Source organism: Haemaphysalis longicornis, unplaced genomic scaffold, assembly GCF_048455015.1.
Source record: "Haemaphysalis longicornis isolate Haplotype H1 unplaced genomic scaffold, Haemaphysalis longicornis Haplotype H1 scaffold_10, whole genome shotgun sequence".
In the NCBI taxonomy this organism is placed as follows: Eukaryota; Metazoa; Arthropoda; class Arachnida; order Ixodida; family Ixodidae; genus Haemaphysalis; species Haemaphysalis longicornis.
The window spans coordinates 59,240,647-59,267,835 of record NW_027526204.1 but is presented as its reverse complement, the minus strand read 5'-3'; the positions used below and the strand labels follow the sequence as shown (position 1 = coordinate 59,267,835).

Here is a 27,189-nt window from a genome sequence, read left to right as displayed (position 1 = left end):
ATCTGTAGCAGTAGGGTAGCCTCTTCTTGTAGCGGTAGCAGCGAGCTTCTACTCTTTTTTATAGATGTAGCATTTTCGAATTTATCCAGTAGAAAAATCAATGTGAAAATGCTGTCCTCTCTGCATCCTCCTTGCCGACTTCCTATGACGTTTCATATGGCGTCAGAACAAGATGGCTTGGCCTGACTGCGCTACTGCGTGGCTCGCTGACCCTCCGATAGAATCAGTAGGCCAGGCATTTAGTCCTGCCGGTGGCCGGCGGGCCGTCGCAATTCGTTCACTCAGTTGAAACTAAGCCACGACACGTTTGTGCCTGTGTCACGTGTCTGACACAGCAAAGAAATGAGGCTCGGGTTGAGGCATTCGATGTCCACACAATATATTTACAAAACCAAACCTCAAAGAAACGGGATCATAGAAAATGAACAAGCATATCACACTACACAAAAAAGAAGCAAGCACAAGCTCGCACTATCAGAAATCTAGTCAAAAGGTCACTATAACTGTCTATGCCAAATTCAAACAAATCCTACCGCTGGTACCACGACAAACCTGGTGCAATGCCAGTGACAGGCCCAGTGGGTTGGCTGGCTTACGCGGTGACGCACGTAGCAGCACGTCACGCTGGCGCGTGGTGGTCTCCAGTGGCCCGGATGACTGTGGTGCGATGCCACGGGTTCCTTGAGCAGCACGGCTCAGCAGGAGGCCAGCAGTGCGAAGCTGCTGGTTATAGGTGATTTCGAGCTGCCCGCTGCCAACGGTGTGATGCCACTGGTGCGTTGTGGGGCACGGCCCGACAGGTTGCCGGCGGTGTGATGCCGCCGGTGCGCTCACGAAAGGGCACCTTCAGGGCTCAGAGGGCTCAATGCTGGTCCACCAGCTCTCATCGCGGCGGTAGCACAACCACCTGGAAGCCCCGATGCTCGACCCGAACTTGCCACCATTCCTCCCAAGACCTCGTTCCACACCCCCTACTCAAACTTCGTCATCCTCCTCCTCAGCTCGCATTGTACCATGTGAGGTTCCCATTTGTTGGTCCAACTAACCTCCTCCTCCTCCTCCTCTTCGATCACCCTGTGTGTCTTCATTAATCCCTTCAAAATCCTTCTCGCCATCCCATAAGCTGCTTATTCATTCTCTTCGTCTTTTCTTCAATCCTTCTTCTCGTTCCAATCCCCCTTAGGGTATGGTCTGGTTTTCTTTTTCTCGCCCCACACTTTGCCACATGACAGCCTGGAAGAATGTGTTTTTGGTTTGTTAGTTAGTAGACTGTATCAAGCTCTAAATCCAAGTCAGTCTACTCAAGCACACATACGACGCTCGACGCTCCGCTGACTTGTACGCTAGTAGAAATATCTAAGGCCAATTGAAGGCGGAAGAAGAGTCAGCGAAGTTAATATAGGTGCGAAGGAATTAAATCAACTGAAACTTTTATCGCACAGTGTAAAACCAGGGTGCAGGGAGCACTTTTTGCGCTTGGTGAAGTAGCACAGCAGTCAGCAGCACGACCACACATCTACGAATGCTTTTATGTGTAAGGAATGCAGTCAGTAGACACGAGACATTGTGGGGATTTGGGGGACGCTTACTGGACAAGCGCTATACAAGAAATAGTCGTCTAAGTTGCTTGAAGTGTTAAAAATAAATAAAAATGTAAATTGGCTACGCAATTATTTTATATTTCCGCCCCTGGCATTGCTGGCTTATGGGTGAGTGGTCTGGAGCACTAGGTATATTGCTTTGCAAATTGAAGTTCGAATCCACGATAGTGCATTTTTTTTAAATTGATTGATTTGTTTTTGGGCAATGTTTTCTGTACTGAAATCACCATTTTTATGCTGTAACGTTCATTGCTTGACGAGCAAGTTCACCAAGCGCGTGCAGACTGACACTGACGCGCTGGCGAGTTCTCGTTGACGTGGTGTTGCCAGGACCGACTGCATGCGGGCACAGCCCCGAATCAGCCGATCCTTGGCCTGGTGCAAACACACTTTTTACGTTTCAGGCATGAGCCAGGGAAGCTCCAAAGGTGGGGGAAAAGCGCATCGTATTTGAGTGTCTGCAGTGATGCGGATTGCGTTCATCCACTGCGTGTGCCTCGGCTAGTGATTGTTACAATTCCAAGCTATGCTGGTCAGCTTATCTGACACGCTTTACAGCTGACAACATGGCAGAATCGCGGTGTGCCGATTACTGAGACATCAAGAATGCCAACGATAACGTTGGCCAAGCGTGCTGTTTCACAGAACTGAAACCGAAACTGGTTAGAATTCTAATCTTGGACATCGTCCAGCCACGTAGCACCTTGTATTGACGTCACTGCTGCTGTTGATGGGTCGCCGTAAACCGTGCATGGTAGGTTTTCTTCTTGCAGGCTTTATAAAATAAATACCGCCTTATCGCCCGCATAAACGATGAAAAGTGTCTTTATTTGGGCCAGTCTATGCAGTGCAAGCAAAAACAGGAGCTTGACAGATTCAACCCCTGGGTGCTTTCGAGGCTCACATGCAAGGATTTGCACAGCAGCGGTAGCTTCTAACTGCTGCCGTCTCTTTTTCAGTCCCTAAAGTCGGCTGCACTCGGTCTGGCACTTCCTTTAAGAGACTGCACTCTTCACGAAATGTCACAAGCAAAACATCTCAGGCTCCGAAGGAACAGCAAGGAACCTGCACTTGCAGCTCACGGTGAGTCCAGCTTGCAGTGGTTTCACCGCTGTTGCCTCTATAATGTAAATAGGGGAGAGTGGTCAAGCAATAAAAGCAACTGCAGTTTGTTAGTTTGTATACTGTGTGCTCACTATGACAGTGCTAGCCCAATACTTGTGTAGTCTTTCAGGTTTAAAAAATTGGCTGCTTATCTGCTCACCTCGCTGAAAATGCCGTCAAAAGATGATGGTCTTTCTACCTCTCTTCATTTTCCTGCTCACCTGTCGCGTTCCTCCCGCGATAAACATAGTGGGCGTTAGATCAACTCACTGCAATTTTTCTGGGTTTCACCACTTGCGTGCCATCTACAGGAACTTTTAGTTATGGTTGGACTTGTGGAATGCCGCCACAAGGTCTAAGATGGGGTAAGAGCATTTTTTGTATTGTTTTTGTATGGCTTGTTTTTGTTACTCAAGAAAGTAATTGCTTAGTGAAACCTGGGGTATGCTTGACAAACAGGGCCACGTAAGGCAACGTCGCTTACACCAATTGGCCAGCGTCATGTAAGACAACTCCAAAGCGCCAGACTGCTGTGCAGCTAAAACAAGCATAGTGCACCTAGTATCAACAGCAGTGCTCATTGGTACTTCTATGTTTACGTGTATTTTAGAAATTTTTTCTGTTTCCCGGACAATTCTTACCGCTGAAAAATGGATATGCATTACATTTAGGCGCAAATAGCTCGTTCGGCAAGCTTATAACCTCTGCCTAATTTGCATTTGCTTTTTCCGGCCTCGTCAAATCGCAGAGCAGGCTGGTATGACATCATAGGTTCTGTTGCGGGAAATGAGCTGGTGGGTCGCATGGCCATTCGCTTTTTTTCTAATTATACAGCTTATTTAAGCGCAGTTTACAATAAAAGTGGTGTCAGTATCATTCTAAAGAGGCATTCTTTTGAATGAACCAAACTTGTGTTTTGTCTTCATGGCTCCTTTAAAGTAGTAACAATGGCCATGGCTTGGGGTACAGCAGATGGGAGTTTTTTAACAGAGCAGCGACCAGTTGATAAGAACCGTAACGTGAATAACGCAGATTCAGACTCGTTCCATACTTTTCATAATGTTTCCTGACATTTGGACGAAATTGAATTTGAAAATTCAAAAAGTGCTAGGGGCATTGTAAACCTACTTTCTGGCGTGTCGGCAGCATGATGTTGGCAGAAGTATTGGCATTCCAACTACGAGTGCCGACAGTTTGAGATACATTGTTTACAAACATAAGGTCTTCACCACGGCTGACGTTACCTCACACCGCCGCAAGGTAGGCAAAGGTAGGCCAGTGGGAATACCATGATGTCCTGTATCGTCTATCCGGTGGCAACGTCCAAAATTATTGCACACCTCACCCATGTTCAAGAGACATCTTTTTGAGCTAAGGCCCTCCATGTTTTTTTTTGTTTTTTTTTATGTGAGGTATCCATGAAATTCAACCCCCTTGTCGGGTTGGCTGCAGTTTGCAGTTATTAGCAATCTTCAATCAACCGCTTCCAGACAGTGCTGTCGAAGCTGTGAGGTGTAGTTGCAGCTTTGCAATACACTGAAGGAAATAGCCCTTGGGTGCGTCATTGTAATGATCAGAGGTCCAACTAGAATCTCGTGCCAGACGTACGACTCGCTCCGTTGCACGTTGTCAGCACTTGTATTTCCGGCACGAAAACAAGACCACCAACGAAAAACTAGCGAATCGTTCTCAGGACTTAGCACACCCACCCGGGCAGTTCGGCAAAACACAAGTCTCTGGAGAATGTCCTCGCGGCGTCTCACCAAACCCCAGTCCCGGCTCGGATGTCAGCGTTGGTGACTGGCCGCGACTGCTGAGGGGGCGGAGTTCCTTGGGCCTACGCCGCGAGGCAAGCGGGCACTAGGGCTGTTTGAGCGCTCCTCCGGAACAAGGACAAGAGGTACGCCTTGTCTTCTCGCCGGCCTGGAGGTCCAAGACGTAGGCCCGAACCACTGATCGAGCGGCCTCGTTTTCTTCCTCTCTCGTTCTCCCTTCGCGTGCCCCGTCTTCTTCCGTCTCGTCGTCGGTCCCGCCCGTCATTTACACTTTCCCGCGCTTTCCCAACAGTAAAATCCCACTCTTTACCACAATCACCCCCCTTTTTAGAAAGTTGTGAACACAACTATTCCATGTTCCGGAGATGTGCGGTTTGAAGGAATGATTTAAAAGTGCCGCTTACAACATAGGGGCCGCTTACAACATAATTGCACCCCAAATGTACAGGAGAAACTACAAAAGACGCACAGCACACACGTCATTCAACGGTCACGACGTAAAACGCGTATTCCTCGCATCTATGCCCTGCTCATATAGTCAGCACCAACGTTTTCAGTGCCTTTGATATAATGTACGGTGAAAGCATACTCCTGAAGTGACAAGCTCCATCGCAAAACCCTGTTGTTTACGTGTTTTGCAGACTGCAAGTACTGTAGAGGTTGATGATCGCATTCAATAATGAACGATTTACCATAAAGGTAAATGTGAAATTTCCGGACTGCCCAGACCAGCGCTAAGCACTCGTGCTCGATAGTAGAATATCGCGCTTCTCGCGGGAGAAGGTTGCGGCTTGCGTAGGCAACAGGATGCAATGTATTATCCTCTCCCGCTTGTAGAAGCACAGCCCCAAGGCTTGCATTGGAGGCGTCTGTGCGCAGTATGAACTCTTTGGTGTGATGTGGGGCTTGAAGAATGGGAGCTGATGGTAGCTTGTTTTTCAGGTCGTGGAAAGCCTTCTCCTGTTCTGATCCCCAAGTGACGGTGTTGTTCTCGCCTTTCCGCGTAAGGTCCGTCAAGGGTTTAGCTAGCTCGGTGTAATTGGGTATGAAGTTCCGGTAGTAGCCGGTTAACCAGAGGAATGATTGGACGGCCTTCTTGGTGACTGGTGTCTTGGCGTCCTTGATTTTGTCTAGGGTTTTCTCAAGAGGCTGTACTTTGGATTCCCCTATTTGATGGCCGAGGAACGAAACATGGTGCTCCCCGACGTTACACTTGGATGGTTTGATCATGAGTTTGGCCGCTTCGAATCATTGGAAAACTTGCTGTAGGGCTTCCAAGTGCTTGTCCCACGTGTCCGTGGCTATAATTACATCATCAAAGTAGTGGTATACATGATTCAAGTTCCCCAGTACAGCCCTCATGAGACGTGCGAACACGGCTGGCGCAGTCTTGATACCGAAGGGCATATACTTAAAGTGGTATAAACCAGATGAGCTGGAAAATGCCATCATTTTGCGGCTTTCAGGGGCCATGGGGACCTGCCAGTACCCCTTTGTAAAATCAAACTTGGAGAAAAACTTCTTCGCCACCAGGGCCAGGAGAATGTCTATCCGTGGGATGGGTTCCCGGTCGCAGACAAGGAGCCAGTTGGGCTCACGGAAGTCAATACAAAGCCTGATAGTGCCATCTGGTTTGCGTACAACCACAACAGGGGCATGGTAGGAAGACTTGGACTTTTCGATAATGCCAAGTCTCAACATTTCTTGTACCTCTTCCTCGACAGCCTCAACTAGTGCCAGTGGAATGGGGTACTGAGTTATGTGAACGGCCTTGGTGCTCGTAGATCTTAATGTGCACTCTACAAGGTCGGTCTTCCCAGGCAGATCAGAAAAAATGCTTTGGTAGGCCTGGAGTAGGGTGCGCACTTGCTTAGCACGGTTCGGGTCGAGGTCGCAAGAAATTTTGACGTCAGTGATGGACTGCGATGAGTGGAGCGAGGGGAACGGAATGTTGGTCTCGTCCTCCCCTTCGTCAGCGCTGGACTGAAAGTTTGTGGTGTTGAGAGCAGCTGCTACTGACGCTTGCTTAGGAGGTAAAGGTTGTTGTCTTCGTACAGTTTGAGCATGTTGACATGATACACCTTGGTCTTCCCACCTACGTCAATTATATAGTCGATGTCGTTTTTTGCTTCAACCACTTTGAATGGGCCTTTCCACTGCATAAGCAGCTTGTTCGAGTCGGTGGGTAGAAAAATTAGGACCTTATCGCCAACACGAAGTTTTCGTGGTTGGCATTTCCGGTCGTAGTATTTCTTCTGCCTCAGGTGGGCGTTTTCCAGTTTGTCGTGAGCAAGTTGGCAAGTTTCTTCCAGTCGCATCCAGAGATCGACGAGGTACCCATATGTCGTCCGAACTTCATCGTCAATTTTTTCGTTCGTCCATAGCTCCCTGAGCACAGACAAAGGGCCTCTAACATGCCGGCCGTATATCATCTCGAACGGGGAGAACCCGAGGCTGGCTTGTGGGACCTCTCGGTAGGCGAAAAGAAGAGGCGCAATATAGCGGTCCCATGTTCGGGGCTTTTCGTGGCACATCCTCTTCAGCATTGTTTTCAGTGTGCCGTTGAACTTCTCAACGAGGCCGTTCGCCATTGCGTGGTAAGGGGTAGTACGCAACAGCTCAATAGAGAGAAGGCGGCCGACCTCTTGCATTAGGTCGGACGTAAAACTTTCCTCCCGATCACTGAGCATTTCTTCCGGGATGCCTACCCGAGAAAGTATCTCAAGTAGTGCCTCGGCGACATGCACAGCGTCAATAGCTGGCAGAGCAATGGCATCCGGATACCGGGTGGCAAAGTCAATAAGTGTGAGCACGTATCGGTTCCCCTTTTCTGACGTTGGGGTGAAAGGCCCTATTAGGTCGACGGCAACACGGCGAAATGGTGTCCGAATCAGTGGCATGTTGCGCAACGGTGCGATGCCAACCTTTTCCTTTGGCGTGGTCCGCTGGCAGGCGTCGCAGTACCTGACAACCCGCCGTACGTCACCGTGTAAATCAGGCCAGTAAAACTCCTGAAGAATTCTTTCAGTTGTGCGCCGTATTCCCTGGTGGCCAGCCATGATGGTCTCATGCGCGATTCGCAGTATGGGCTCGCGAAGCGGTTTCGGGACAACCACTTGACGGAACGTTCGACCTGTCTCCAGTTCATATCGTCGGTAAAGTATACCGTCTTCCTCCAGGAACCTATAGGAGTGTCCTTTCCCAGAAAAGAACGGCTTGCCGATCTTGCAGTAGCAGCGACGTAGTGTCCCATCTTTCTGTTGTTCCTGCGCCAGTTCGGCTCGCGACACCTGGGAGCCGCTAATCGATGGAAGCTTCAAAGGTGTAACCTTGTTTTGGTTTTCCCTGGCTACTGCAGATATCAGCGCGGGAGTGTCAAGCAGCACGGTTTGGTTATCGGGGTTGGCACGTCCCTTGTTGGTGCTTGCCGAGGGTTCCCAGCATGGGTCAGGATCGTGGGGTTCTCTCACGCCAGGTAGGTTCCCAATGACTAAATCGTATAGCGGGTTTTCCATGCAGGATGCAGTGACTTCTCCAACAAAGAATCAACGTGAATGACGGCTTCTGGCAGTTATTTCGCAGACCCGTCGAGAAGCAAAACTTCCTTCGTTTCTCCATTGAGTCTCTCATCTGCCACGAGTTCCCGTCTAACAATGACTGTGTTGCTTCCCGTGTCCCTGAGGACGCGTACTCGTTTCCCGAGTAAGCATCCTTCGACGACGGGTAGTCCATCCACTAAGAATCGAGGCGCCTTCCGGTCTGCTGAACTATGCAGGTCTGCGATCTCAAGGTCCTTGAGGCTACGAACATGATTGCGGGGCCGTGTGAGGGCACAAGCGGCTACATGTTCTTGGTCGGGTTGCTTGCATCTGCAGTCTTCAGCCCAATGCCCCGACTTGCCGCATTTCTTGCATTTGGGTGGGCCCCGTGAAGTGACGTGGCAGTCAGGTGCAGTGTGGCCGATGCGGTTGCATAGGTAGCATTTCAGCAGCTTCTTTTGGCCGTCCCTTCCGTCTCTTGTGGTCCTCCCTTCACTGTCATTCCCAAGGTTAGTGATATTTTGGGCCTCCAGGAAGCGGTCGGCATGGTCCGTGAGAGAACTCAGCGTCTTGCAGTCTCGCTCCTTCAGGAACACAATGAGCTTGGCGTGGCAACATCGAAGAAACTGCTCGGAGACGATAAGGTCTCTGAGTCCTTCGAATGTTTTCGGCACACCTGACATCTCAATCCAATGGTCAAAATATCCTGAGAGCCGGGCAGCCAGCTGTCGTCCAGTCTCGCCGTCCATGGCTTGCGCTCCCCTGAATTTCTCCTGGTAGCCTTGGGCAGTGAAGTGGAAGCGCTGCAATAGAGCCTTTTTGACTGCGGGGTAATCCAGCGATTCTTCTGCTGTAAGACGGCCTATGACGGTCAAAGCTTCCCCAGAGAGGCAACTGCTGATGGCCGTGGCCCATTTCTCTGGTGGCCATTCTTGTGCAGTAGCTACCCGCTCAAAGCGCTGTAGATATGCATGTAGGTCATCGCGGCGCTCATCAAAGATGGGGAGAAGCTTCTGAGGATTGACCATGGCCCCAGGGGGTGTTGTGCCGACCAGTCCAATGCCGTTCTCGTGGGACCCTGCAGTTGCCGGCGTTTCCCGAAGTCGGAGCTCCAGCAACAGAAGCTCTTTGCGCCTTTCGTCCCCGGCCTTCTGCCGTTCGTCCTCCTCGCGGTTTGCTTCCCGCTGAGCGACTCGTTCAGCGCGCTGGTTGGCGCGTTCCTTCTCAACCCACTCGCGGAGCTTATGCCCAGATAGGCTGTACTGGACGCCTAGCGCTGTAAGCTTCTCGAGGTCCATGGTGGTCTTTCTGTATGGTACGGAAGTCGTATCGGTTAGTATGCTAGCTGGATCCTGGAAGGCTCGCCACTTTTGTAATGATTAGAGGTCCAACTAGAATCTCGCGCCAGACGTACGACTCGCTCCGTTGCACATTGTCAGCACTTGTATTTCCGGCACGAAAACAAGACCACAAACGAAAGACTAGCGAATCGTTCTCAGGACTTAGCACACCCACCCGGGCGGTTCGGCAAAACACAAGTCTCTGGAGAATGTCCTCTCGGCGTCTCACCAAACTCCAGTCCCAGCTCGGATGTCAGCGTCGGTGACTGGCCACGACTGCTGAGGGGGCGGAGTTCCTTGGGCCTACGCCGCGAGGCAAGCGGGCACCAGGGCTGTTTGAGCGCTCCTCCGGAACAAGGACGAGAGGTACGCCGTGTCTTCTCGCCGGCCTGGAGGTCCAAGACGCAGGCCCGAACCACTGATCGAGCAGCCTCGTTTTCTTCCTCTCTCATTCTCCCTTCGCGTGCCCCGTCTTCTTCCTTCTCGTCGTCGGTCCCGCCCGTCATTTACACTTTCCCCCGCTTTCCCAACAGTAAAATCCCACACTTTACCACAGTCATCTGATTCGTCCTCGTTAAAATAGATGCTGCAAGTGTGAGGTGGGACGTAGAGTGCTTGTCAATGCACTCCCTAACTGGCAGGTGTTCATTGCATGCTCTCTTTTCATTAGCTAATGCCAGTTATGGCCTCACGAGCACTGCATAGGGTCTTTGAATGGACTGGGGTAGCAGCTACAAATAGCGCTAAAATGCCACATACTGTGGATATGTACTTTGCAGTGTTTGTTTAATATACAGGATGTCTAAGCTCTCCTGCTGTATTCTTTTTTTGTTGTTGTATTTTGACAGTTACCCTGCTACGTGGCCGTTATGAAGGCCTTTGAACCGAGTGTCATCTGACTCAAATGCCACCATTAAGCTGCTGCACGTTTTCGTCTTAGTTCTCCTGGTGTTCTCTTTTTTTTTTGTTGTGTTTTGACGGTTACCCTGCTACGAGGCTATTACGAAGGCCTTTGAACCGAGTGTCATCGGACTCAAATGCCACCTTTGAGCTGCTGCACGACATTTTTGTCTAAGTTCTCCTGGTATTTTCTTTTTTTTGTTGTGTTTTGACGGTTACCTTGCCACGAGGCCATTACGAAGGCCTTTGAACCAAGTTTCATCTGACTCAAATGCCTCCTTTGAGCTGCTGCACGACATTTTCGTCTTAAGTTCTCCTGGTGTTCTCTTTTTTTTGTTGTGTTTTGACGGTTACCTTGCCACGAGGCCATTACGAAGGCCTTTGAACCAAGTTTCATCTGACTCAAATGCCTCCTTTGAGCTGCTGCACGACATTTTCGTCTTAAGTTCTCCTGGTGTTCTCTTTTTTTTGTTGTGTTTTGACGATTACCCTGCCACGAGGCCATTACGAAGGCCTTTGAACCGAGTGTCATCTTACTCAAATGCCACCGTTGAGCTGCTGCACAATGTTTTCTTCTAAGTTCTCCTGGTGTTCTCTTTTTTGTTGTGTCTTGACGGTTACCCTGCTACAAGGCCATTACAAAGGCCTTTGAACTGAGTGCCATTCGACTCAAATGCCACCTTTGAGCTAGCTGCTGCATAATGTTTTCGTCTTCCTGGTGTTTTGTTGAGTTTTGACGGCTACCCTGCCACAAGACCGTTACAAAGCCTATTGAACCGAGTGTCATCTGACTCAAATGCCTCCTTCGAGCTGCTGCACGACGTTTTCGTCTAAGTTCTCCTGGGGTTCTCTTTTTTGTTGTGTCTTGACGGTTACCCTGCTACGAGGCCATTACAAAGGCCTTTGAACTGAGTGCCATTCGACTCAAATGCCACCTTTGAGCTAGCTGCTGCATAATGTTTTCGTCTTCCTGGTGTTTTGTTGTTTTGTTGAGTTTTGACGGCTACCCTGCCACTGGCACTGGGATAAACACATTACAAACGTTGCTAATCAACCAATGTATAAACTTCACTACTTGAAAAGGTCTCTCAGAAATGCTCCAACAAGCATAAAATTACTAGCCTATAAAAGCATCGTGTTACCCATTCTCGATTACGGAAATGTAATTTGGGACCCTTTCACGGCGGCTAACTTATCTAAATTAAATCGTGTACAAAATAAAGCAGTCCGTTTTATTTTTAATTCTTATGGCCGCGCTTCAGTTTCGGAACTGACAGCCAAGGCTGGTTTATTGAACATTGCAGATAGAAATAAATTATGCCGCCTACGCTTTCTTTTTAAAATTGTGAAGAACCTTCTCAAAAGCAATACTCATCAATACTTAACGTATTTTTCTTCAGGTCATTCATCCCGCCACTGTCACTTGCTGAACTTAACCCCATTCCAGCCGAAAAACAATGTCTTTAAGTATTCTTTTTTTCCAAGAACAGTTAATGAATGGAATAACGTTGAAAGTCATGTTGTCGAACAAACTGATATTAACAAATTTGAAACCCTACTTGACTTTTAAACTTTTCTTTCTCGTTGTTCACTTGATATGTGCATAACGTGTTCTGGTTCTCGGTGTATATTGCGTTCGCGGGGCATTGATGTGTGCTCGTCTTTTTGCAGCGTGTGTCGTTTCAATGCGTGTGTCGGTTTCCTCTTTCCTTTTTTGTGCCCTTCGCCAAATATTATCTACCCGCCACTGTGAATTGGCATTCAGTTCAATCCTGTTTTTTTGCTGATGTTATGCGTTCTTTTTGTCTGTTTTATTGTGAAATGTATCACACTCTTCTTTCCACCCTGCTACGACCCCTTAACTGGGATCAGGAGTATTGTAAATAAATAAATAAATAAATAAATAAATAAGACCGTTACAAAGCCTATTGAACCGAGTGTCATCTGATTCGAATGGCACCTTTGAGCTGCTGCACGACACTTTCGTCTAAGTTCTCCTGGGGTTCTCTTTTTTTGTGTTTTAGCGGTTACTCTACGAGCCCATTACGAAGGCCTCTGAACCGAGTGTTATCTGACTCAAATGCCTCCTTTGAGCTGCTGCACAACGCTTTCATCTAAGCTCTCCTGCTGTTTTCTTTTATTTTGTTGTGTCTTGACGGTTACCCTGCTACTAGTTCATTATGAAGGCCTTTGAACCGAGTGTCATCTGACTCAAATGCCTCCTTTGAGCTGCTGCACAACGTTTTCCGAAGGCATTGGGTTGTAATGATACTTGAGTCAAAGAACCGCCATCACCAACCTTTTAGGTTGTCGAAGGTCTTTGAAACGCGAACGGGCTCACTTTTTGCTTGCTGTGACAAAAATAGTTGCTTACGGGTAGAATTTGGTTTTTAAAAGAGCATGCCCTTCGTTTTTCCCTTTTTGTTTTCTGTTCAGTGTGTGGTTGTAATGTAACTGTGTACTCTTGACACTAGCATTGCGAAAAAGGAACAAAAAAGGCCTACTCAGCCATATTGTCAATTATATTTAGTGCATACTTTTTGCAGGTTTGTAGGTTTTAAATTGATTTTGTCACTCACAATAGTGTTTTTTTGGCCAGTGCTATTCTAAAATTAAATTTTTTGTCAATTTACGAGAACGAAACTAGGAAGCACTGGGGACACCAAAATGTGACAGGTGAACGCAGAAGCTTTCAACTGCCTTCCATAATTGTCGTGTAGGTCAGCGGAACTCTTTTTGTTTTAGTCACAGTTGAAATTTCGAATGCTGTTTGGCTCAAACCTCGTTTCAGACGCCCATGAAGCAGGGGTATAGGTCATACACATTCAACTTTTATTACTTCCTGCCGGCGGAATGAACCGAAGAGTAGTGTATAGGGTGTGCAGTAGGAAGCGTTCGCCATGTGGACGGAATGCTTGTGTTCCTATGTTCCTACCATGCTTGGCGTTCCTGTGAACTTCCCACGGTGATTGAATGAACACCTTCATTTATCAGTCACTGGTCGTGAAAGGGTGGTAAAAGACAACGGAGCGGAAATTGCTTCTAGAAGGCGTAACTGTTTCATTATTATCAATATCATCATGATAAGCCTGTTTAGGTCAACTGCAGGGCAAAGGGCTCCCCCATTGAGCTCCATCCGCTTCTATCCTGTGCTGTCCGAGTTCATTCTTTGTCTCCGAATTTTGTTTGAACTCTCCATCGAGTTAATGGCCTTCCCCTTCTTCTACACCCATCTTTCGGTATCAACAATGTTACCCTAATAGTTCACCAGTTGTCAGTTTGTTTCTCTACATGACCAGCCCAAGCCTATTTCTTTTTTTTCTTAATTCTAACTTTGATGTTATCTACTCGAGTCTGTTTTGTTACCCTAAAAAATGTTTTGCTATTACGAGTTCCAGTAATCTTCTTTTATGGTAAAACTGTTTGGCTCAAGAGTACACAAGGGCTTAAAATGAACTTTAATACATAGATCTACCTTTTAATGGTATATTTTTTGAAGCCAAGTAAGGCATTGAAATTCAGAATTTGGTTTTTCGAAGGGGAATTCTTTTGGCAACTTTTAGAAAAATTTTTATAGAGGACACATACGAAAAAAATATAAAAAATTTGAAGCATACGAAGGGTTCTTACATTTATAATTGATAATTGTGGTTAGAGATGGTATAGAAATTCTTATAATTCTCTATTAATGTGGGAGGATACTTTCCAGCCACGGTGCTACCCATTGGGCCCCACTAAACTCAGCTTAACTATTTCACACAAATGCATGGCTAGGCAGACATTTTTCTTAAGGCAGCGTGACGTGTTTGCATAAAAAAATTGGCTGCGTATCTGCGCACTTCGCTTCAAACGTCGTCGAAAGACGTCTTCTGCGGCTGCTGCCAGAGACGTAACTGCTTCTCCTCTCTTTCCTGGCCTCCTGTTGCGCTGTTCTCCTCCTGTCTCGGTCCTCCCACAATGAATGCAGTGGACATTCGCTTAATTTATTTAATTTTTCCGGTGTTCGCACTGCTGGGGCGCCATTTGTTGGGACTTGTTGCTGTTAAGTTTGGCGCTTCAGCCATGAGCACGGCGCTCGGGTGCGAGCCATTTTTATATTTTGTTGGGAAATGTTTTTAACGCATTTTTTGTTGAGTATTGTGAGCATAATTGCAAAAATTGTGCTCAATTTCTGTAGTAAAATTGCTGGTATCAGTTGCGTATTCGTGTCTTGCCTCAAATATGAGGTTTCCTTTTGCTGAACAGTGTTGACAAGTACGGAGTATGCTACCAGATTTGATAGTTTTAAAATGCTTTGCCCATATAAACGTCTAGCCCAAGAATTTGTTTAGCTTATGGCCGGGTGGCAGAATGGGGGGGGGGGGGCAGGCCGACATGCAGACAGACCAAAATTCTCGCATTTGAGTAGCTTAAGAAAGGCTATTGTCTTTAAAAATGATGGCCCCTTGTATGTTTATATAGCACTGTCTCCAAGTCTTCAAAATCAGCTGCACGGCTGTTAAGAAATTCACTGCTAGGTCATCGTGTCATGCAATTTTTTAATGCAACCATATCGAAACGATGCAGAAAAGTCAGTTTGGTAACAATGTCTGTAGGCACAAAATTGCTTCCAAACTGGCCAACAGTGTGGAGAGAAGAAAGGTAATTAAAGGAGCCATGAAGAGAAAACACAAGTTTGGTTCATTCAAAAGATTGCCTCGTTAGAATCATACTGACACCACTTTTAATGCAAACTTCGCTCAAATAAGCTACATAATTAGGAAAAAAGGGAATGGCCCATGCGACCCACTAGCTCATTTCCCGCAACAGAACCTATGATGTCATTCGAGCCAGTTCTGCGATTGGCGGAGGCCGGTGAAAGTAAACGCAAATTAGGCAGAGTTTACAAGCTTGCCGAACGAGCTATTTGCGCCTAAATTTAGGGAACATTCTTTTTAAAGCCGTAAGAATGATGGTAAGTGTAAGTTACGAAAGCACATGTAAACATAGAAGTACTGCTTCGTACTGCTGTTGTTGGTACTGCGCGCACTATGCTTGTTTAGCTGCACAGAACTGCGGGGCTTTGGGGTTGTCTCAAAAAACACTGGCTGATTGATTGACACGACGGTGTCTTACGTGAACATATTTGTCGAGCGAGCACTATGTTTCACGAAACCATTTTCTCCCAGAACGAAAAAAAAGGCAGAAAACGACATGCCACGGTATGGTGGCGCCATCTGGGTTCAGTAACGTAAACAAATGTACGAGTACCTCAGTGCCAGCGCCAACGTACAGGGTGGAGACACCCTTTGAACGGTCCCGTGCCGCTGCAGTTGGGTCAACATGCACAACGCGTTGTTCTCATTTCCCACGAGACCCAGCAACGCGAAACAGATAAGATGATTCAAACTTCGCTAGTTAACCTCGTTGCTGCGATAATTTTAGCGCGGTTTTGATACAATGACTTGTTTCGGCAGTGAGCGAGTGGACCAAAATGGCGGCGCCCACGCATACGTGTCTTCACCCTGTACGACGGATGCGTGAATCAAGGGACCCTAGGCTGCACAGCGCTCGGGTCCTGTGATGTCATTTGGGACCACGAAAACGCACGATTGAGCGGGAAAATCAAAATTTTTACCTAAATTGATTAATTTCTCAGTGAATAAAGCATCGTTTGCATTCGGACAAGCGCTGGGGGCACTATAAAACACGAAATCTTTCGAATAACACAAACTTGCATTTTGTCTTCATGGCTCCTTTAAGGTGAAAGGAAAATTCGGGAAATTGGAATGAACAGAGCTCCGTGGCTGCAGCTGACTAATAAAGATGGACCTAACAAATGCCTTGTGGCTTTCAACTTTGAAAGCGTCGATAACTGGTGGGTGGAGATCGATTTTCAACGAATTCGACGTTGCTTGCACATTATTTGGTTCACGTTAATTTAGGTAAACGCGTTAAATCTGAATATATGGGTAACGACATGTCTGCTCAGTGGGATGAACCAGCGGCAATAAAAGCTTCCACCACAAGTTTACGGCCCATTCCTCTATTCCCATTGGCTGTGACATCAACATACCGACCCAAAAGATACTTTGCGGCATCTAGTTTGGTATTAACGCCACAGAATTCACTTCCAGCCTTAAGTTTCATTTGGCATTGGGCTAACAGTTTTGCTGAGTGAAGTACACGACTGCGGAAAATCTTTCGTTATCTTGAAATATCATAATGAAAAACTTGTTAAAGCCGGTGCTCAAACATGAGAATGAAAATGACATATCTTGGCCATAGATGCGTGTGCAGTCAAGCAAACTGTCAAATAAAAATGTTTTGCTGACTTCAGAGCTGCTTTATTTAAAGAAATCAGTTATTTTTTTTTTGGCACATGCAGCATGCACGACCGATTAGGAATGCCTACATCTTCCACTTTGTGCAACGCCTCATTGGGTATGTCATGGCACCGAGCGATGAAGATGCGGACTTTGTTCATGTGCACTAAAACATCAACGTTCAACACGATATCACCTTCTTCAGTGTTCAGTGACCTACAGACATCTTCAGTCGGGTCATCATCACCATTTGGGACATCGCAAGTGCTGTTTACAATCTCCTCAGCTGTCCAGTCTGCCGTTGTTAGTGCTGCACTGTCACACTCCATGTATTCGTCAAAGGGAGAGACTCTGGGCAGCAGTTCGGCAAACTTGGTCCGCAGGTCTCCTGGGTTGTTGTCAGTCACCTCCAGGTTGCGTTCTGGCTGCACAGGTGCTTTGAGAAGCCCTGCTTTTCGCCAGCAGTTGTAATTATGGGCGGCTTCAAGTTCTACCAAGCTCCCGTGAGCATTTCCACTGCCTGAAGAATATTGATTGCACTCGGCTGCTTTAGGCAGAGGTTGATAATCAACTGCTGCACAAGCCGCTTATGAAAGTCTGCCTTCACACTATTTATAATTCCTTGGTCTAGGAGTTGCAGCAAGGACATTTGATTTGGCTGCAGAAGCAGAAACCTGAGGGGAATCTGCTTCAGGTGAACATTCACAATGTGAGCAGAGCAGTGATCAACAGGCAGTTGAATTCTTCGGTCATCCCTCCTCATTAGGTCGTCAAGTTTCAATAGCCACTCGAAAAGAGTTTTCTCTCTGTTGGCACATAGTTGTACAGTACTCAGGGAGCGTTTTTCATGCAGCGTGGTTTTGCGTACTTGCCGATGACGAGGGGTTTAATTTTATTCATGCCGGTTGCATCGCAGCAAACAGGCTTGTCACCCGAATATGTGACTTCTTACCTTCTTTGCACTGCTTCCCTTTGAAGTGCATCGGCCGATCTGGCAGGAGCTGACAAAAACGTGCTGTATTGTCCACATCGAAACTATTGTTACAAGAGGAGGAAGATCTGAGCTGAGAAACATGGCAGTATGGTTTCAGCCTCTGATGACGATGAGGATGAGAGTGGGCGCAGACAGTGCTGGCTTTCACAGCCGCTTTGTAAATGTAAATACTGTAAATACAGTGTTCGCCTATATCATGGTTCATCTCTTTGTCCTGCTGCAACAAATATCATCTTCAGAGTTTGATTCAGCCGCCTTTTGGAATGGTCATGTCACCAGGAGTCCATGCCTTCTGTGTCAGCAGCTTTTTCCGCGCCCGAGACTTTCTGCCAGGTTATGCTGTTCTTTTGATGGAAACGAAAAAGCTAACCTGCACTGGTGTCGGACCAGTTATTTCAAGTGCATCGGCAAATTTGCGGGCTTTTTTTCTGGAACATTGGGCAAGACATGTTTTACAGTTTGGCATCTCTGAACTACATCAGAACAGTTTGGTCTACATTTTGAAAGTTTCCCAGTCACAGCAGTTTCCTCGTAGGAGCAAGTTGCGACTCCCAGTGAGGCTTGACAGTCCTGTCTCGGTCCTTCAAAATCGTCATAACGGTCGATGGGGCAGTGCCATGCTGTCTGCAGATGTCAGTTTGCATTTTTCCCTGCGTCAATTGCCTGCAATATGTCCAATTTGTCCTTCTGCGAGAACTGCTTTTGCTTCTTCGTGGCGCTGTCACTAGCTGCATTCATGATAGGATCTCGCACAAACTTTCCAGAAAGATCACCCGCAACAAACACCTGCCCGCACGCAGGAATAGCGTGAAGAGCGACCGATCGGCCATCGACACCCAACAAAACTAAGGAGAAAAGAGGCAAAGGCAGCTAGGCCTGCTAGGCCAAATTAAACCAGTCATGGGCACGTTACCAGTAAAAAGTAACCGTGTTGCAGTTCCCTAATCGAAAAAAAGTAACTGTGTTACAGTTACAGTTACAAAGTTTCCAAAAGTAACTTGTTACAGTTACTGTGAAAAAGTAAATTCGTTACTTTTCTGTTACTGTATCAAACTAAGTTATAGATCACAAACCAAATGATCGACTTTAGTACTTATTAGAAGCGTACGAAGGCATGCGGGTGGTCAACATTGCACGTGGTAAAACCCCAGATGACGGGAACGTAAAAAGAGGCACACTCAAGCCCAACACCAACAATCGTTGTGTACGCATAATTTTATTGCATCTTTTCAGTTGATGCACCCTTGGTGTCATTATGGGTGCCCTGTACTCGGTGGGCTCCTCTGCAGTGGTCTTTCTTTACAAGGGTAGGCCAGCTTCATCCTGGGAGGAGTATAATTGCCAGTTTCTTTTTTGTTGTTCCCGCTCGGCTCAAGACACAGGAAAGTTTTAATAGATCACCTCAAAGACCGTCCTCCGACCTCGGGTCTTCTGCGACCTCCCCTCCTAAACTGTGAGGGGAGCTGTTTTACTATCAACTGTTTTACTAACCAGAATGCGATAATTAGAAAAATGTGCAAGCAGTATTGGGGAATGTTAGGCGGCATTCAGAATTGTTCTACAAATGGGTTTTGGGGTAAACCTATCTCGGAATGAAATATTTGAAAGCACCTTGCTGATTTTGCTGGCATTGTGCCATCTACTGGAACAGGAATGTGCACTGATCTTTACAGGAATACAAGACGGATTTTTATAGCTGAGTGGCCCATACTGACAGAACCTGGTGTTCATGGCAGCTACCTGGGACCCCATCACGCGCAGAGCCAGGCTGGCTGCGATCTCCTCAATCAACACTTGCTGACAGATACACGAGTATGAGCACCAGCCCACTGTCTGCCATCCTGTGCGCTGTAGACGAGGTTTGTAGGAAGACTCGTCAGTGACTGAGGCAGACAGGGGAGAGGGTGGTCATCTACATGGACAGTAGAGAGGCTATAAAAATCCTTGGCCGCACCTCCAGAACTGGCACACTTGCTCATGGGATCAAAATGGAAAGCACAGAGCTGTGCAGGCACTATGGAGTGGAGGGGTGGGTGGACTGGGTATCAGATCACGCGTTGGCGTTGGCGATGGAACCGCGCAAGTGTTGGCAAGCGAGCATATGGACGACTGCTGTGCCCTGGCGACCGAAACTGGCCGCACCAGATGACCCCAACCCAACAGCCAAAATTCTGGCAGCCAAGAAGGAGCAAAGGCACGCCCTTCGGCAGCAAATCCCCGTTAAGGACCACTCACTGCCCCGAGGACTGCTGCGGGGGGCTTAGGTCCTCATCCACAAGGCACGTGTGGGGGTTGCACTGACAGAGTATGTGCTCGCAAAATGGGCCCACCAATGCTACAGACCCGGGGCTGCTGACGATGACAGGGACGACGGCGGCCAAGAACAGGGCCCCATTCGGAGCTGTTCCACGTGAACCATAAAAGTGTGCTCAACAGTGCACCACATGCTGTGGCAATGTCCTGGCTACCAGGACCTCTGTGCCAAATACTTGCCACCGCACGTCACCACCCTGCACCAAAGGACCACCTTCAACAACAGCCGCAACACACTGCTCTCCCTTTGGGCGTTTCTCACGAGGCAGACATTGATCATTGCATGTGATGGTGACTGTGTATGCACATTTTAATTTTTTTTCCCCTCCTGCACCCCCTTTCCCCCCTAATAGGCCAAAGACCTATCCTGCAAAAATAGGCTTTTATTAATTCATAACTGATTGGTAGCTGCTCCTATCAACACTTTTGCCTTATTTGCTCAACTTAGCAAGCATCTCTGCATGCTGGACCGCATGCGCTAGGCCTTTTCCAAGTGGCACTGCTCAGCTTAGAAAATGGCGTTAGGCTGTCCCTTTCTCCACATGAATGCGGCGCATAGAAGCTGCAGGCATGTAAAAGGGATAAATTGTCTGTAGCATTTGTGTGCAACACTAGTCACAGTTCCCACTTGACACTCAGTACCCCCCTTTTTGTTTGGATACGGCATGCTTCGTATACAGCAGACATCGTTTTCTGGATTAAAAGGGGTCTGTTGTAATGGATTAAAAGGGGTCTGTTGTAATGGGCGTAGGCTACATGTATGGATAACATAGGTGGCTTGCCTGAGGCATAAAGGGACACTGAAGTGAATTTGTCAGGCTCCTGTTCTTGCTTGCACTGCAAAAACTGGCTCAAATAAATGCACTTTTCATCATTTATTCAGTCGATATGGCGGTATTTATGTTATAAAGCCCAAAAGAAGAACTACTATGCGTGGTCTGCAGTGGTTACACCAAGTAACAGCAGTGACATCAATACAAGGTGCTGCGTGATTGGATGATGTGCAAGATTGGAATACAAACCGGTTTCAGTTTTGGTTTTGTGAAACATCATGCTTGGCTTAATATCGGATGTTCCCGTCGGCTGGGCATTCTCAATATCTCAGCAATCGGCATACTGCACTTCTGCCATGTTTTCAGCTGTAAAATGGGTCAGCTAAGCCTACCAGTACAGCTTGGAATCGTTAACGTTCACTAGCAGAGGCGTACGCAGTGGATGAATGCCCCACATGTCACCTAATACACTGAAATGTGATGCATTTTTTCCCCACCTTTGGAGCTTGCTTGGCTTGTGCCTGTATCGTGAGAGGCGTGTTTGCTCCAGGCCGAGGGTCGGCTGATTCGGGACTGTTGAATGGGCGCAGGAGTTGGTCTGGAGGCGTTAGAGTGTGGTCGCTTCGGCTCAGGAAAGGTGGGCGTGGGGTGAAAGTACTTCCAAATAAAAGTGTGTGTAACTGTCAATATAGTAAAAATTTCAACTGAAAAGGTACACAAAGTATTGTATAGGTGTGTGCATGACTGACAAAATTCTGTGTGACCGTTTTCGAAACATGGATTCACAGCACAGGTTAAAAAAAGTAATATTTTGGGGTTTTACGGGCCAAAGTTACACCTGGGCTATGTGGTATGGTACAAATTTAGACCACCTGGAGATTTAATAGAGCGAAGTCTCAATGCTGAACACACAGGTGATTTTTATTTTGTGCCTGCATCAGAAAAACAAAAAAAACATGACCCAGATATAGCCCACATGCTTGGGATCAGCTGCACAGTGGCCTAGCCACAGAGTTGTGAATTATGCTTATTATAAGTGGATTTGAACTTTTTTTCACCCAGTCACTTGCAGATTACTTGCAGAATTTTTTCAGCTGCTTGTCGCTTTTTCTGGGCTTATTTTTATTCGCATTTTTTGTAAAAATATTACTGTAGTACTCCCGGCATTCACCAGCACATTTCTCATCAAAAACAGCAAACATTTTGGGTAGAAGGGTTTGACTGCTTCAGTTGGTGGCCATGCCCATCAGCAAATCCAACGCTGAGGTGAACGCGTTATGTTGTGGTATTGAAACATGAACAATGTCACGTTAAAGGAGTACTGATACCAATTTTCGGCGTTAATATTATTGCACACTTCGCTCCCTTTACTCAACAGAATACCCTGGCTGAAATATGAGCGGTTTGCGACGCGAAGAACATACTTTAATTGGATCTCATTTATGGCGCCGATGAGGCAGCGCGCAGAGCTGCGCTCAGCAAATGGACATCAGCGTGACATCATCCTGTGGTAGTCAAAAGAAGTGATGCGGACACCGATCGTCAAAAACTTGTGGCGTCGCTTCACGCGCGCGGCCCTGCGAGCGTCGAGCGGGTGCCGGCGCATTCACAAACGCGTGCACGTAGCCAGAGCTACAGGCATAACCGCTGCCCAGAAAGGAACTGGTGGCAAAAATAAAGTTCCACACACGGGAGAGGAAGAGATAATATAGCCCGGCATCGCAATAGAAGTCGCCATCTGGATTTTATTGAAAGCAGTCATCGAATTTTCGCCGCAATGGTAGGCCTAGCACCTTCAGGCAGCTCAGCCCTTCGCTGCGGTGGCGACGTGGTCGAAACGCCTCCGCCGGCCTCCCCAGTGTTTTGACGTGCGCACGAAGCGTTGAGGTCATGCCAGGATTCTGTCATATGCGCCTTTCGGGATGAAAGCGCGGGAATGTGAAACAAACGATTTTCAGGCCGTTCAGATGAAATCGCGGGAATGTGAAACAAACGATTTTCAGGCCGTTCAATGTAATCATCGCGCACTGAAGTATTTTAAAGTGCTGCTTCGCGTTTGCCAGATCATTAAGCATCGATAAAAGCAATAAAAGTGGAACATGAAATTTTCATGTCAGTACTCCTTTAAGAGTCATCTTGCATATAAATTATGGCATTAATCTTTGAAGTGTCACTGGAAGGAATTCTAATTGACTGCAAATATAATGTTTTCAACTGGAAAACATGCATGGTTCAGCCGAAGTGGGTTGAGGATTTTTCATTCGAGTCGAACACATGCGACAATAACCGTGTTTAGTTGATGTCTGGAACGAAACATGCAATGAAGAGAAAGAGAGAACAACTTTATTTTGTGTCCAGTGGGAAAAGGAAGAGGTGCCTCCAATTTGCAATCGGTATGCCTCCTGCCCTGCCTGTGTCAAGAAATTGTCCAACACATTTCTCAATATGTACCTGGCCGAGAATTGCGCCGCCTCTACCTGCTTTCAAAAGAAGACGAAGATTCACAAACAAGCTCTTGACATTCTTGATTGTATTTCAAACCATACTCGAGGAGTCAAAGAAAGGGAGATGTGGCAGATTGGGCAGGCACTTCTTGTATCTCGCCTTGTATACAGACTTCCATTCCACCCTGTCAGTCGCATGAGAAGCTTCCACTCGACATCCATTGCTCAATGTATCGCAATGGATGGTCACAAAACGTCCCACTACACCTGCCTCCAAACGCTCAAGAGCTGGAGCCTTATCAGTGATTTGCCCTAAATAACTGACACTTATTGGCACACGCAGGTAGCCTTGCTTTGCGCGACAGAGGCCAGCCGGAACACCCTTTGCCGTCTGGGCTGGAACACAAGTGGTATAACACTAGGTATAACATCGGTGGCCTACCAGTACTCCCGCAGCGCAGGCGCACACTTCTATGGGAGCATGTTACCATTACGGATGGCAAGCCACTGCCTGTTCACTTGGGACCTCATCACCGCAGTCAAAGAGCAGCCCATGCGAAGTGTGGCATCCTCTCCACACAGGCGGGCGGCACTTAAGCATGAGTGTGTCATCTACATGGATATAGCCATGCCCGCTTTAGCCTACTCGCAATCATGCACGCCACGGGCTGGTGAATAGAAACTGCTGCACTTCAAGGTTGTTGTCACTGTGTTTGTTACACTACAGCCCACAGCACACAATATGAACTGCAGGCCATTTCTGCCCATCATGATGCAGCAGTCAAGGAAGACCTAGTGAGCTGTATACGGACTCACAAGCAGCATATCCAGCCTGTGTCGTGCAATTGACCATTTCCATCCCCGAAGCCATTTGCCATAGAATTGTGGTCTTCAGGGAATCGGGTTGTGACTCTGCACTTCACTGGGTCTCTGCACACTGCGGCATCCTTGGAAATGAGAATGTGCACCAACTAGCAAGCATGCATTTACTCTCCACGCTGGCTAGCCACCCCTCCTTAGCCGGGACAACACCGTCCTTGCCCGTCCTTCAAGAAGTTGATCCCACAACTGAAAAACAGATAGGTCAAGCTCACCGGAAAGTCTACATTGCAGCAATGGCAAACCCACTCCACATCTGTTCAGTCCCTTCCCGTGAGTTTTTGCGGTGGGAAACTGTCCCCATATGGGAAATTCAGGCAGGTTCGTTGCTTACTCCATTTTTGCTTCACTGCTTTCATCACTGTGGGGCTTCTCCCAGTGTCCTGAGCACCTACAGCACTTGCCATACTGGGGCTGGCCTACAACGTCTAGTGTGGGACTTCCCCCGCTGCAACACTCCTTGGCATACCTCGGCAAAGTTGGCGCGGCTCACTCAGTCACTCTCAATTTTTTTTCCGAATCACCACTCCCTCAAACTCAGACTCAATGCTGAGCAGAACATCTGCGCTCACTCAAACTCAAACTCACAGTGAGCACAAAACTCAAAACTCACTCAGACTCAAAACTCAAAATGTACTGAGAACTCAAAATGTACTCAAACTCAAAATGTACTCAGTACTCAAAACTCAAAATGCACTCAAACTCAAAATGTACTCAAACTCAAAATGTACTCAGAACTCACTCGGTCTCGGGCGTACTCAAACTCAGTCGGGCTCAAACTCGCTCAAACTCAAACTCACCCTACTACACTATAGCCTCGCGCTCACTCAACCTCAAGCTCACGTGTGAGTTTGAGTCCAAATGAGTCTGAGTGAGTGGACTCATGAGTGAGTTCGCCGACCTCTGCTCCTTGGTACGTTGCTCTCACCAATGTGTTATTGGGACCATGGCTCACGTCTCCCCAGTCCTGGTCTGGGCTGCTGCCTAAAGCGACTACCGGGTGCGGTATTAGCATGTGGCTTGCACTGCTGTTTTTCCTTCTGGACCCTGCAGCGCCAGTCGTCGGTGATCGGCTTTATGGCGATGCATAGGAGATGACTACGACTCCTAGAGACCGAAGTGTTGCCTCCAGGCTGCTGATACAGTGATTGGAGGCATAGTTATCTCTTCCCACTTCCCCTTCCATAAAAATCCCCCTATTTAGTCCTACGCTCATCCATAGTAGCGCCCAAGTGCAACAAAATGGAATAAACGTGTTCTCACTCAACAATTAAGGCAATCACACACTTGCACGTTTGCATTGCTGCCGAACATGCGTCGCTCAAAGGCTACTAAGAGACTGCGATAAGTTCATGACTAGATACTTTTGCGATACAAATTACTCAGTGTACTCTCCAATCACATTTGAATGAGTTTGTAATTATATTTGTTAAACATTTTTGATAAGTGCGGGCATATATGGAACTCACGCTTGTTTTGGGCTTTATCACAAAAGTCGCGCTGTGTATTTTGTGCTTGTTTTGAAACGATTATTATTTGCTTGCTTGCTCGATCGCATCTGGCCACCCTCTTTAGCCACTACAGCACAAATAATTTTGTTTTGAATTCCTAATAATGAAATTCACAAATATTCGAAACATACGTGAAACTTTTTCTCGAAAAATGCCCTAAAATTTTGCACACAGGCTCTCAGAGCTCAACCTAGTGTCTCTTTTGCCAGTCATGAGCAACTCCTGCTCAGTCCAAAGCTGCTCTCGCCATAGAAATTCTACGGGCAAATGAAATATGAAGCTGGTCTGATTTTTTATGAAATTCTGAGGGGTATGGAAAGAACAGGTTTTCATGTTTTTTTTTTCAAGAAAGTATGAAAAATTTAACAAAGGATTACGCCCACATCTATAAAAACTTGACATACTTATGAAGGAGAAAGCCTTAGATGCCTCATCAAATGCAAAAAGTGACCATTGTTGCTGGCAACTGCACAAATGAAACCAAATTACGGCCGCTGTAAAAAAGGGAAATAAAATATTGACAGAAACCCATTTGGGTTCAAATGAGATTTGAACCCGGGTCTCCTAGAGCTACAGCCAAGTTGGTCACTACAGCACTAACCCTATATCGTGCCAGGTGGAAGAATTATTCATGATAGGTAAACGTGACGGCACCGCAAACACGACGCAGCAGTGAAGATGTCTTTGCTAATTGCTTTGCTAATTGCCTTCAAATCACCGAAGAGACTTGAGTGCCTGATAAATTTTTCTATCAATTCTGAGAATACATTTGCTCCATGCTGCATCACAAAAGTCCCAGCGCAGCTTTTGCTCTTGAAATCTGCTGATGATTTCACGTCAAATCATCAATTTCAGAAAGTGTTTCCCTAACTGCAGATTGGTCGCATCACAACGAATTTCCCTGGGGAAGCTCTGTTTTTTCTTCCTTGCTATCCTGCATGAAAAAAAAGAAAAAAAAAGTTTTTTTTCTGAATGTTTTTTCTCGCCGCTCACTTCTCTAGTTCGGAACAGTTTTATCAGTCCAAAACGACAAATAAAAGCCCCTGACTTGGGCTAATGCTCTTTGTAAAAGCCAGTAACATCTAATAAATCTTTATTGTGAAACCCAACAATATCTAAACTTTGTGGCCCACTGTCAGGCTCTGCTGAAAATGGGCCACAGCTTGGCTGTAGCTAGCGGTTGTTTGGCTCACCTGACTTGGGTCTTCAAGGTTAAATTCCACAGTTTATCGCTCTGTGATGTTCACACGTTTTTAATCAAGATCGTTGCGCCATCTCTGGAGGTGTATGTGAACTTCATTGAAGTTTACTTCTTTTTGCACTAGGGTGCAGCACAATGTTCAGCACGACCCTTCTGGGTCCCAGAGCATTTTCAAATGTGCGCCATTCACTGAGAAGCGTGGCCGCTTTCTTATCGCACGAGTTTTATGGTGATGCACTTAGTGAAAGCAATGACGCTTTTAGTGAGGAAGAGAATTATGTGCCTCCATCAGATAGTGATGAGAGGTAGTCGACAGGAGTGAGGGACGAAGACCACGACAGCAGTGGAGGCAGCAATTTGCGGGTCATTACTATAGGAGCTATGCATTTTTTCGAAAGACAATGAAAGGATTTCTCTGGCTTCTAGATGTTTCGATTCTCAATAGTTTTATTTTGGGGTGCACATAGCTGCAGAATCAAGGTGAAAAAGAGCAGCAAAACTTGAAATACT

General features: G+C 47.0%; 1 protein-coding gene across 3 annotated transcripts in view; it reads left to right on the top strand.

Annotated features, from left to right (window-relative positions):
• LOC144158609 (uncharacterized) overlaps nucleotides 1-27,189 on the top strand; it is a 65,568-nt gene that overhangs the window by 23,627 nt on the left and 14,752 nt on the right. The window contains exons 4-5 of one of the 3 annotated variants that reach the window (XM_077689619.1): nucleotides 2,561-2,684; nucleotides 10,208-14,594. In XM_077689619.1, coding sequence (XP_077545745.1) covers nucleotides 2,561-2,684; nucleotides 10,208-10,232 — 149 coding nt within the window. In that variant the 3' untranslated portion in view covers nucleotides 10,233-14,594. Of the gene's footprint in view, nucleotides 1-2,560; nucleotides 2,685-3,016; nucleotides 3,071-10,207; nucleotides 14,595-27,189 lie in introns of those variants that run through there. The other 2 variants (XM_077689620.1, XR_013320148.1) reach the window with 2 other exon arrangements.